The following is a 13456-nucleotide window of genomic DNA, read 5'->3' as shown; positions in this document are numbered from 1 at the left end:
TTGGACTTTGTTTTGGAAAACTTGTATCGTGTTTATATTACTATAGGTTTCAATACTTGTATCATAGCAATTTATTGTATTCTGATAATTGTGATTTTCTTTCAATTAACCAATACATTATCCTATATTTGAACTACAAAACTGAATTGATTATTTTTAAGAAAAATAGTTTAGTAGTCATTAGAGTTGTATGCTATTTTGAATCACTGACTACTTTTAATAAAGCGGAAATGCCTAATGTTTGATAGGAATAGTTCGGACTAATTAGTAGTCCAATAGCAATCTTTAATAGGAGCAATATTCTTTTAATATATTCATATATTAAAAGTATTAACTTTTAATACACTATGATGTATTAAATATTATTAATTAATAAAGATAATTAAGTAAAACAATACATATATTCCGAACGACATTTATTTAAAAAGTAAATACAAAATATCCATTTTTACACAGTATGTACAGCATTGAAAAACTGAACACAGTTGTGGATCATTTCCTTAACATAGCAGTCGTCGTCATCAGTCAATGTATTTATACATATATATAAAAAATGATTACATAAATGAAAATAAATACTGAAAGAAATGGTCGATAATAAAAAAGTTAAACTATAGATACATATAAAAAATGCTTGTAATATACAATAATAAGGAATTAAAGCTCGTAGATTATAACATACATTCCAGGCTAGAATTATAGGAAGTGACAACTGTTTCGGGTATTAAGGGGAGTTTTTGAACAAAAACTTGGAAGATATGTATCAAGATTTTTGTTCAAAAATAACGATGTGGGACTAGTTATTAAAAAAGAATATTAAGTTAAATAAATAGTCGTCAATTCTTATAATTTTACTGAACAAAAACCCGAATTCTTTCCAATATTCATTATGATTAGAGAAAATAAGCTACAATCAATAAGGACCCGATGGGTAACCGTTGCCGTTACTCCCGGGATAACCGTTCCCATTTCCGTTTCCGTTACCGTTACCGTTACCATTTCCATTACCATTTGGGTAAGAGTAACCATTGCCGTTACCATTACCATTACCATTTGGATAAGAGTAACCATTGCCGTTACCATTACCATTGCCATTTGGATAAGAGTAACCGTTTCCATTTCCATTACCATTTCCACCTAATGAAGAAATAATAAAAGGTATTTTTTAGGAATATAAGTTAAATGGATATTAGGTTACCTTCGTATGTTATGGTTGGTTTGTAACCTTCCAAATCGGCTTCATATTGGACAATTTGCTTCCTGCCGTCGGGTAACAAAACGTTATATTCCCCAGTCGTGAAGTCACCATCACGTTCTTCTTTATGTCCAAATTCGTTTCCGGATTCCGGATCGTTCACTTCGTATTCGAACTGGTATTTTGCTGGTTCCTGTTTGATATATCGAGATAATAATTATATTTATTTCGTGTTATTTGCCACTCACAGTGCTTTCTTCAGTGCCATAACCGTAACCGTTGCCGTTGCCGTTGCCGTTGCCGTTGCCGTTACCGTTTCCATTGCCATTACCATTGGGAGCACCGTATGTCGGAGATGGTTTGCCATTACCTGTTTATGATTAGTTTGTTGAAATATAAACTCAACATTTTGATATTTTTTATTTTACCGTTTCCATTACCGTTGCCGTAACCGTTAGTAGGTGGACCGTATATCGGTTTTATGCCATTTCCGTTACCGTTGCCGTTGCCATTGCCGTTTCCATTACCATTTCCATTACCGTTTGGTGCCCCATACACAGGTTTAGGTTTTCCTAAAATTTATATAGGATATAGAATTCCCAATTTCGCTAATTTGTTGATTACCGTTACCATTGCCATTGCCGTTGCCATTACCATTACCATTTCCATTACCGTTTGGTGCCCCATACACAGGTTTAGGCTTTCCTGAAATTTATATAGGATATACAATTTATAATTTTCCCATAATATGTTGGTTACCGTTGCCATTGCCATTGCCATTACCGTTACCATTGCCATTACCGTTACCATTACCATTACCGTTTGGTGCCCCATACACAGGTTTAGGTTTTCCTAAAATTTATATAGGATATACAATTTACAATTTTCCCTAATATGTTGATTACCGTTTCCATTGCCGTTGCCATTACCATTTCCGTTACCATATCCATTACCATTACCATTACCATTGGGAGGTAGGTATTTTCTTCCATTTCCATTACCATTACCGTTTCCGTTTCCGTTTCCATTGCCGTTACCATTACCTGCGTATTGAATGATACGGTGTATTATATAATAATAAAAATATTGATATTTTAATAATAATTGGTACTACCATTTGGTGTGCCGTAGACTGGAGATGGAGGTCCATAGACTGGGCCTGGACCCCCGTTACCGTTCCCATTTCCGTTTCCGTTTCCGTTACCATTCCCATTTCCATTTGGTGGGAGATAACTGGTACCCGGTCTTTGATCGCTATTTGGGTCGTAGCCATTACCATTTCCATTACCTATCAAACGATAAAGATAGATTATATGTAGTTTGTCTCTTGGAGCTTAAAGTGTTATGTTTAGAATAGAAATATTTTCACGTTTTTTCAATTCATCTTTTCTCAATATGTTTTCTAAAGTACTTCTATTATCTTCATTTGAAAAACTTTCTTGATTTTGATCTTAATGCTTTAAAGAGACTTGTCAGTTTGGAGGTGAAGAATTTCAAGCTCTACAGGTTCAAGACAAGAGCTTGCAATTCGGAGCCATTAATTCTTATTCCTATTCTCTATTAACCTAAACAGTAAATATTGCTATATAGCCGACTAAGTAGAATATCCACTTAGAAAATGTTTTCCTGCTTCTTTCATGGATACTTTGTTACGAACTCCTGTAAGCTCGTCACGTATCACACCCAACAACAAAAAAACGAACTCAATCAGAAAAAAACATTTACTGGATAGAGAGCTTGATAATAAATTTGTTCATATTACCATTTCCATTTCCTGGAGGTCCATAAACTGGTGCTGGGGGACCTCCATTGTAGCCATTTCCATTTCCATTGCTATGTCCGTTGCCATTACCATTACCATTACCGTTACCATTACCGTTGCCTATTGGAATACCTGGTTGATAGCCTGGTGGCCCATATCGTGAGCTGGGGCCACCATCTAAAATTGCGCCATATTAACCCAAGCTGCATCGAATAATTAATATTACTTACTTCCATTACCATTTGGTGGTAAGTATCCATTCACTGGTGGTTCCGCCCTAATGGCTGCGATACATACCAAGATAAGACAAGAAATTATCTGAAATAATTTAATTTATATAATATTATTTACCACAAAAAGTATACAATAATAAATTGGAATGTTGAGTTGTCAAGAAAGTACTTTTAGTTATTGTAGTAATATTGGACAGTGATGACTTATTTTGTTATTTTGTGTTATTAATAAGCTGTTAATTTTAGATTTATTTTTACTAGTTATTTTACTAGCCTAGATGGCAATACCTCATATCATTCCAACTTTTAGCTTACAAGTAAAAGCGAATTTAAGTTTAATATTGCTTTTGAATGGGTAAAATAACAAGCTGAAGTCATATATTGGATTCATAAGCTCTATGAATATTCTGATCCAGAAAAAATAACTTTTATTAACTGGAATGTCGAATTAAAAGTTAGTCGAAATCCCGATGATGTTGAACTCTGTTTTACTTGACAATGTGGTATATTAAATATTCTTGGAAAACCGTGAAGTGAAGTTGAGCATGCCGAAGTTGTTTTTTTGTTAGGTCGGAGCAAAAATAACAATACTTCGACAGCCTAAAGCGCGGTTTGATCAATGGGCGACAATGGATGGTATATGAATCTATAACTAAATACCTGTATTCCAAAAAACTTTATATGTGAGTGAATAGCAGTGGTTGAAAGACCATTTAAGTAATAAAAAACAAATATCTATGTAAAAAAGCTTAGAGGAGCGTTGATTTTTTGAAGGTCTGGCGCATGGATAAGTTGAACTCGCCGCTAGAGGTGGTCAAACTGGACATACTGTTCGATAATGCAAGCAACTGAATCTATTACTGAAGGAATATCAGTTCGTGAAAAAGATAATATGTTGAAAAATAAAGTCCAGTTTTTATTTAATTAAAGTAAATGACCTTTTGCACTGTAAATTATTTTCTTGTGAGATTTGATATCTAGTGTTGCTTGGTTGAATGCTATTGAATTTTCTGGGTACAAATGACATTTATTAGGTATCGTATTACCAGCGTGCATATCACATCTTAATATGAACTCGCATTTACCATCATCCACCAAGGATATTCAAATTGAGTCATAGGGGGTAGAATTGAGCAATTTTATCAATTACGTAACTGATTTTTTTTGGAGTACTGTGTAAATTAATGAATGAAATATTCTGCTTATGAATTTAAGAATTGACTTAAGTCGATAATATTTTAAAGTTATTTTATAACAGAAATAACAGACAATGACAATTTTATAACAGAAATCTTATAAAATCTATGTTTTATAAGAAAAATCAAAGAATATGCATGTATTTTAAATAGTTATTATTGTATATATCTAAAAATGTGATAAAGAAATATTTAAAATGTATTTTTATATATATCAAGAAATACATTTGAGTATAAAATAAAATTAATGAGTAGAAGAAACATTATTTTTAAACTGTTATTAGACGTTCAAAATTATTCAGTTTTTATATAAAGATTGTTAAAAGCTCGATATATTGAGATAAGTAATGCGAGTAAAACATACCTTTTCCATTTTCTCGATTTTATTTGCACTATACCAAAACTAACTTAAGAACCTTTATATCAATCAATATACACTATTCCCATACACTGTAACTGGACTACTGTGTATGTATCTGTGTAATTGTCAACTGCTGAATGAATCTGCTGAAGATGAGCTCTCCTTTTATACAAGTTCGATCGTGATTCACAATCATGTATTTAGATCAGAAGACGTTGTCGATCTTTTTTTTTGTGCAATAATTTTTGTCGTTAGTCGATTCTGCGGGGGAAAGAATTCAGCGTATCCTTTGAGAATTTCGCGTGTATGGATGGTACCTTAACGTACCTATACGGTTCCAGTGGAATCGCTTTTGCTTTCACACGCTATAGTGCGGTAAATTTACGGACCAGATATTAATCGAGTTTGACGATGAGCCATATAAATGATTTATTGATGATTATGCTTAAATGTTAATTGTTTTCATGCGAAATATATCTGACGTTTTATTTGACATGTTTGAAATTTATCTACATCGAATATTTTCGAAGGTTGTATTGGCGATTACCTATTCATTTAATAAATATGGTTATTATCATTCACTTTTTACATGCAAATCCACTATTATTAGTCGTTCAGTAAGTTTGCAAAATGCATGTATCAATATATTCGCATTCTAGAAGCTTATTTATTTCTTTTGGTTTTAGAAAATTATTTTTGATTATCGTGGAATTATTACACATTAAATCTTTTCGTTAAAGAGATCCATTTGCTATATTCGAAAGACCTCAAGCTTAAGTCTCTAGTCTTGGAGGCATGCAGAAGGATTACTAAGATAAGTGTTCGAAAATTAGTGCAAATTTTAGTCGGTGTTGTAATATTTCCCATTATCCACAGGCATCTTCTTAAAAGCTCTTACAACTTGACCGATTTATCTTCTGTACTGATCCCAAGTAATTGAATTCCTGCACTTGCTCTAGATCCCGTTAATATTTAAAATAGCAGGCGATGACGCCTGCTATATGATGGGCATATGACTCTGCAGTTCCAACTAGATCATGAAGGATACTAGAAAACTCAATATGTTTATCAGTGAATATAGTACTATCATCAGCGAACATCAGAATTTGTCAAGGAGTTTCTAGTATGATATCATGACTTGATGGCTGTTTTTAAAAATTTATATTTTTCGGTTCTATGAAAATTGCTTTCTACCAAAAGAAAAAGTGAGGTATACCCTTGAAACTATCCATAGTATAATTTACTGAATTTTAGCAATAATTTTTTGAGCTGCGTAAGTAAGTGAAGACGTAAAAGCTGACGTGAAGTATGCTAAGCTTAGCTAAACGTGACAGCTGTTATGAAGCTGTAAGTAAGTGAGTTTTGTGAATATCTTGATGCTCTAAAAACTTCTTAAACGCCTGGTATCTCATCTAGACCCAAATTCTTTCTTTGCCCTCTTTCTCTTCATACTCTCTTTTTCCAGGAAATTTATTTCTATAGCAAAAATTCAAGTCGCTTAAATTCTTTTAATGAATTTTTCTGCTTTCCTTCTTTTTGAATCACTTCTGTGACTCTTAAATATTTAAGTGTAGCCCCTAGATAATAATAACCCAATAATTTGCTCATTATTTGGTGCAAGTACAGTTTAAGTCCAATGGATGACATCACTATTGAGAAACCTAACTTGACGAGCATTACTGTACGTTACATTTTAACTTGTACTTATTTGTTGATATTAAGATACACATGTTCGATGAAAAATAGGTAAAAATGGTAAGGTCAAAGTTCTATTATACTAGAAAGAGAGGGAGATACTTAATTATTCTCGTTCAAAGGGTATAAACCTTTATCGGTATGGTAATATATGAATATGTAGCTGCTTATTATATTTTGGTGATACCCACCATACATGTCAACATTTGAATTTCATTTCAACAATAAGTTTATAAATTGATGTGCGTTTTTTTTAAACAACTGTTATTTGAAGCCAAACAGTGACTTACATTTGGTAGACCAGAAATTTTAAGAAAGTCCACAAAATTATATTGGAAAATATTATAGAGGAATCAATATCAGAAAGAAGGATCAGAAGCAATGTGTTTATAATTAAAAACGAAAAATCGAGCAAGCGTGAACTCTATTTGAGTCGGATGTCACATTTGTTCACATCTGAGTAGAAAACAGCTGTCAGCAAGCTTTAATCGATGTTTTCACTGTCAGAAAGGTGCCAAAAACAAAAAGGCGTACAACAAAACACCAAAAATATCATGTTGATGTATAAGAGATGGACAAACATTCTAAAAACTGATTTTCTTCACCGAAAAATTGATATTAAAAAGTTAAAATTATATATGAATAATAAATAAATAAAATTAAACTTGTTTTTAGTATAATTTATAACTAATATGTAGATTTTAGTTTTAATTGTAATTGGAACAAGATAGTTAATATATGATTGACATTAAATGAATAATTAATCTACTGAATGAAATATTTTTCGGTTAGGATTCATATTTTCGGAAAAGTATGTTTTCATAAACCATTTCGAGTGTAAAACACTACATTTTAGTCTAAGCTTACCGGCCTACAGCTGCAATCTAATTTTTATTCCAAGGCATCTAATAAAAATGGATCTTCTTCTTGCCGCAACTTTAGCGATATACGGCATATACGGCATTATTTCAATCGCGCTAGAAATGGTATGGTCAATGTCTATGAATGTGTCGCACTCTATTCGTTATCGAAATGTCAAAAAACGCGTTTCTTCTGTAATTGCCGTTTGATATTCTCTAATTACATAGAAATGTGTTAATTGCCCGTGGATATCAGATTGCGTACGGTCAATTACGTTTAGGAACAATCTTTAATTAAATTTATTTCTCATTATAGGTGTATTGTTTATATTTATTTTAACAGGTAATTCCTATGTAGCATGTGGACGATGTTATATTTTAAATTATGAGAATATTAATTAATATGACAATAATCCTAGTTAATTTTAGAAGACCAGAAACTCGTCATTATGATTTTGAACTAAAAAAAAAAGAAGGGTAAGATATTAAACTAGCTGACCCTGTGAACTTTGTGCCTCCTAACAATCAATGAATGTCGTGTTACCTGTTGATTATTACTCTTCAGTGAAGTTATTTGTAATATATGATATTTTTCTGTTTTGTTATCAGGCATAAGAAAATCCGCTTTAATGGTTTGTCGACATGTGTTGAACATGATACCACGTATAATTGGTCATGATAAAAATATTTATTTTCCAGGTACAGATCACAAAGACACAAGGACTGGCCTTATGAATAGTTAATCCCAATGGCGAATACAAGACAAATTGGAAATGGAATTTGCTTAAAATAAAGGGGCACATCGTTTGGGACATCAGAAACTTCGTAACCTTCGGAACGAAAACTTACTCACCTTTGAGTATCGTCGAGTGAATCATGTTAACCAATAATGTGGAATGATTGATACTAATCGATTTAGCGGTTATTGTCACCAGTTCTCTATATTTTTGTTATGTATTTTTTTGGTTTCGGGTACCTCTATTAATATTATTTTCGCTCTAAATTCTTTTTACCAAAATAATTTCTTTTTTTCCTTGATTGGATTTGTGGCTAAAATGTACAGTCAGTACAATTTCACTAGTCAGTCAGTCATGTGTAGTATGTTACTGATTTGCAGTGACAATTGCAGAAGATGGTGGGGCTTTAAAACAATTTTTTATATACATATATAGATATACATAGAAAATTATTTATATACTAGAATGAAAGGTATGAAAAAATGAAATAGAAACATTAATTGTTATATAAAACTTCCTTGTTTCATTCATCTCTGTTTGGAAACATGTAGGATGAGTTCTATATAGGGGTCATAGTTTAGAATTACAAGTTAGTTCAAGTTCAGCTACTGCAACTATTCAACTTAAATATATAGAGTTCAATTTTTCCCTATAAGTCACGTTTTATTAACGGTTTTGAAAAAAACAAAAGTCATGACTTCTTGACCGTCGATGGTCCGAAAACAATTACAAACAATCAATATTTTCATCTAATAACTAATGCTTTCAATATTCCAATGTATTACTCTAATTGTATAAGACAAGTGCGAGAGAGACAAGAGAGATAAAAAAAGAGTAGAAATGAAATAACTCAGAAGAGTCAGGCCTTAAGATTCAATCAGTGGAAGCAGAAAGGAGTTAAGACAATACGAGAAAAGAGGACGAAGAGAAGAAAAATCAAAGGTTTTAACTATCCGGCCATCAGAGTAAAAGTACGTGAATGGTGAACGAGGGAAACTGACGGGTTTGTTTTCTAATAGATAAGAACCCTCAGTGTCACTTTGTATCACCGTTCAACAAGTCGACTCTTCTTTCCATTAAATAAAATCATATTTCAATATAAGCAAATTAATAGATTTGTTTTCTAAGCTATTTCACACATTATAACTAGTACCGCAGTTGGTAGGATTCAGTGGCGATCATAAAATTATCCTCTTTTAAATTCAATTCAATTCAATTCACCGGAATCAAATTAGTTATAAAGAAATGAAGAGAGGTTGACGTTGGATTGACAATCGTTCCGCAGTTACTCGAAGCGTTTCTTGGCGTAGTTAAATGGAGCTCGGGTAAAACTATCTCAGCTGGAGCTGTAAGGTCATAAAAAGTAGATTGAAGGTGCTCAACGACCCCTAGTTATAAACTACTCTTAGTAAGAAATATTCAAGCTTTGAAAAACACTTCTATTAGTCCGGGGATTCTTGGAAAATACATCACAGTTTATGGTGTAAGGTCACCAAAGATGGGCTGAAATTGCTATGAATTAACATACTCTACTGGAATTTGGACAGTTAGGGTAAAAGGTTACCAAAGGCGGATTGCAGTAGCTCAGGGCCTGAGCCGTAGATTATTGGAATCTGGAGTCGTCAAAATTTGGAAGTCCATTCCGTAGAGGGGTACCATGGACATTTAGGTAGAAACAGTGTCATTTCGAAGAACTTCAAAGGCAAACTTTTTTTTGATAACATATTGATATGCTTAGTACAATCTTAATTATAATTAAATTAATTTATTACTGCATTTCATTTGAACTTGGTTTAATTCACAAGCAAGACGAGTGCGAGAAAATACATTAATATGTATTCCTCAATTATAAAATTGTAATAACTTAAGCTATAGTTTGCACTAAAGGTATACACTTTATACAAGTTTATATGGTTTGGTTCGCTTCAATCTTCTGATATCCTGCGCGTTGTCCAGTACTTCTATTGCTTCCACGTTAGTATGATTTAATAATCTTTTTTCGTGCTTCAAGACGAAATCTTGGATAACTTCTCAAATCCATTTGATTTTCAGGTCATCGTGCAGTTCTTCGTTGGTTACGTAGCGATAGGTATTGGTAATGAAACGAGCAATTTTGTTTTGACAGCAAGTCACAGTCTGACAATTTAGTGCGGCCCCATATTTGCACCCCAAAGGTCCAAATTGGCTTTATGATTGTATGATAAATCAATTTCTTTGATTTTAGATCAAGTTGAGAGTATCTTCAGACTAACCAGTATAGTTGTTTTATTTTGGTTCTAATGTGTTTTGGTTTTTGTCTAACATGAAGTTTCAGGGAGGAAAACTGGCGGGTGAAAATATAGGAGATACTTAAACATAATTTTACAATAACTATATCAGATGTCCAGACGGAATAACGGCCATGTGCATACTTGTGGTCGTTTCTTTAAGAGTGAAGTATTATATAATGACTCTCAGGCCATATCTGTAAAAACTACCTGAATGTCGAACAAGTGATAGGGAGGGGTCTGTTTTCTAATAGATAAGAACATTCAGTCTCGCTCTGTAAGGCCATTCAAGATTGCCTTTTATTTCCTTTAAATAAAATAATATTTTCGCATAAATTAATAGTTTTCCTTTTCCAAACCCTTTCACATATTATAGCTTTAAAAAGTTAACCTAAACAACTAAATGGTATAAAAGGGGTTTTTGATCGAATTGTTTAGTAACGTTTATCGTAACACATATAATACATATCCAAATGCGATGTCAACGTGAGAAATTATTCTTATTAAAGAAATATTTATTTCTAATTAGCTCTTTGTGGTTGACAGTAAACCCGAGCCATAAAAGGAACTTGTCCGCATAAAAAATGGTTTCTCTTTGAAAAAAATGCAGTAATTAGTGGGTCAGTGTTATCAGAGATACTCGACTGCCTAAACTTTAGCGTTTACAGGTGCACAACCTGAAATAACCATTACGAAACACCGATGACTTTACATAATAACTCCAATAATAGACCGGTAACTCATTCTGGCCGCGCTCGAAACAAACGATGTCATAGACCTTGTAAATATTACCCTTTTCAACAAAACAAAATGCCTATGATGCAAATTAATTACGAGGTGATCAGTATAAAGGACTCGGTGGAGTCATGTATTAATAATGGGAACAATTCGAATGGAATACACGTCGGTTCGTCAACGCTATGGGGAAAAAATCGTTCGGGAATGGATGGTGTTACGCACGGCTCGTGATCCTTCGCCATTCAGTCATTACTTCATCGATTTATTCGTGTTACAGTACGATGCAGTTTTTTTTTCGATGCGTTACAAAGCAAGGTCCATAGCTATCAGATCTTGTGCGATCTACTAGGTTGTTCAATCAGTTTCATCCTTTACAGAAACATAATTGAAATTACAGCGGTTGGCCAAATTATTAGTGAAAATATTGGGTTATTTAATTTTCTAGTTTAATTCGATTTCTGTAACAAATCATTAGTTGGGTGTCTCTTACATATTTTTTAAATGTATCTGTAATCTATTGGGACCATAAAAACTACAAAAACATATACAAAACAGATTTATAATCTTCGTTTTAATTATGTATTTATTTATATTTTTATTTTAATAATATTAATGATGCTACCCTTTTCAGTAATAAAAGCTTCAAAATAAAAATGTCTTGGGGCATGCTCTCAATACATGTTTTCGCAGCTTTCTGGAGTTTGGAGTTGTGACGCCATTCTCTGATAAGAGTTTGAATTAACTGTGGCTTGATGGTAATCACTCCTTTTGCTATCGCCCATTTGGCCATTTCCCGCATGTTATCAATCGGGTTCATGTCTGGTGAATTTCCAGGTAACAGGCATGATTTTTTTTCGCCAAGTATGCAGTAATACTTCTGGCTTTGTGATATGGTGCCGAATCATGGATAAATATGTAGTTGTTTCTAGTACTCGGTTCTATTGGTCTTGTTTCACTGTCCTTTCTACAATATTCGTCGCATGTCTTTGGCTGAGATAACAGACCACACCATGACACCAACTGGGTGTTTAACCTTCCCTACAAGGCAATCGGCGTGGAATTGTTCAACAGGGTAATGGAATGGATGATGTTCATGATGTCGCACGGCTCGTGATCCTTCGCCATTCAGTCAATACTTCATCGATTTATTCGTTCGTCGTAGTATGATGTTTTTTTTTTCGATGCGTTAAAGAGCAAGGTCCTTACTTATCCGATCTTATGTAATCTACTAAGTTGTTCAATAAGTTGCATCCTTTATAGAACTATAAATGAAATTATAGTGGGTAGCAAAATTATTAAGCATGTCCAGGTACTTGGATTGGACCAGTTGCTCTAATGACCTTTGCATCCCGAGCTGCTGTCTTAGTATTTCAAGCTTTTTACAATCCAGAAGAAAGTGCTTGACGCTCTGTTGTATTTACGAGCAATGGTTATTCAATTACGTGGACATCCAACTTAATAAGAAGACTCATGAGTTAGTGAAACAGAGTTAGTGCAAATCAGAGTATTATCCGGGTCATGCTACATGTTAACTTTAGTGTTACTAAATTATTGTTCTAGTAATAGGGCAAACTAATGATAAATCACCTTAGTTTAAGTGTCACATATTAACTTAAGTTAGAATAAACTTGTCCACTGATCTATACAAAAGTCAGATTATAATTGAATTTAAAGACTTGTTATAGTTGCTTTATTTAAAAATCCCTTAATTTCATTAATCATTTTATGTCTCTTTCAACCTCCTAGAGCCTTTGTTCTTCACAATTATTGATTTTAGTCCCCTACAAAACATATTTCATTCTTTAATACTTCTGAATCAACCTTAAAAGCCTACGAGGCTAATGATTTGAAAATTGTTATAAATAAATACTTTTTTCTCCTTATTTTGTTTACATGAACATTCCAACGCCACAAAACTTCTTGCAGAAAATGGTACGTATGTTATTTTATTGTTGTCGACATGAACGATCTCTCTGTTGCATCTTCGCAGTAGAGAGACATAATTGAGTAAAACGTTCTATATCCATATCATTACGATCATTTGGGTCAGGCGATGTTATGATGTCGTAAGGTTTTACCTAATTTTGTTTCGTTTTCAAAAGAAAGTCCTTCTGTCGGGTGAATCATTGTAATAGTTACGATATTCCTATCACGGTGGTTTTGCGTTATAAATATAATCGTGAACAATTTATGAGGGTCTTGATATGATAAATAAAATTTATATTGTTTTGTTGCAATTTGAAACATGTGAAAAATGCAAAATAGTAGAATCCTTTTGTCAGAATATATATATATATATATATATATATATATATATATATATATATATATATATAAATATATATATAAATATATATATAAATATATATATAAATATATATATAATATATATTTTTTTTAAAATTAATATTA

General features: G+C 32.7%; 1 protein-coding gene across 1 annotated transcript; it reads right to left on the bottom strand.

The window, feature by feature from the left end:
* Positions 1-410: 410 nt before the first annotated feature.
* LOC143198345 (uncharacterized) lies at positions 411-4867 on the bottom strand. The gene is made up of 11 exons (XM_076407502.1): positions 4751-4867; positions 3188-3275; positions 2958-3134; positions 2310-2483; positions 2101-2238; positions 1955-2047; positions 1826-1900; positions 1624-1767; positions 1444-1565; positions 1199-1388; positions 411-1137 (listed from the first exon to the last, which is right to left on the bottom strand). Exons 1-11 carry the CDS (start codon positions 4757-4759, stop codon positions 914-916), a joined length of 1434 nt encoding a protein of 477 aa, XP_076263617.1. The 5' UTR covers positions 4760-4867; the 3' UTR covers positions 411-913.
* Positions 4868-13456: the final 8589 nt, after the last annotated feature.

Source organism: Rhynchophorus ferrugineus, unplaced genomic scaffold (genome assembly GCF_030347505.1).
Source record: "Rhynchophorus ferrugineus isolate W39M unplaced genomic scaffold, kcgeb_rfMv2 rfM6, whole genome shotgun sequence".
Lineage (NCBI taxonomy): Eukaryota > Metazoa > Arthropoda > Insecta > Coleoptera > Curculionidae > Rhynchophorus > Rhynchophorus ferrugineus.
Note: the sequence above shows the minus strand (reverse complement) of the source record. Positions and strands in the feature narration are given on the sequence as shown.

Coding starts and splice junctions, on each gene's coding strand:
- LOC143198345 (XM_076407502.1), bottom strand. Junction 2,048..2,100: donor TGGCAACGGCAATGGAAACG/GTAATCAACATA, acceptor TATAAATTTTAG/GAAAACCTAAACCTGTGTAT. Junction 1,138..1,198: donor ACCAACCATAACATACGAAG/GTAACCTAATAT, acceptor TTTCTTCATTAG/GTGGAAATGGTAATGGAAAT.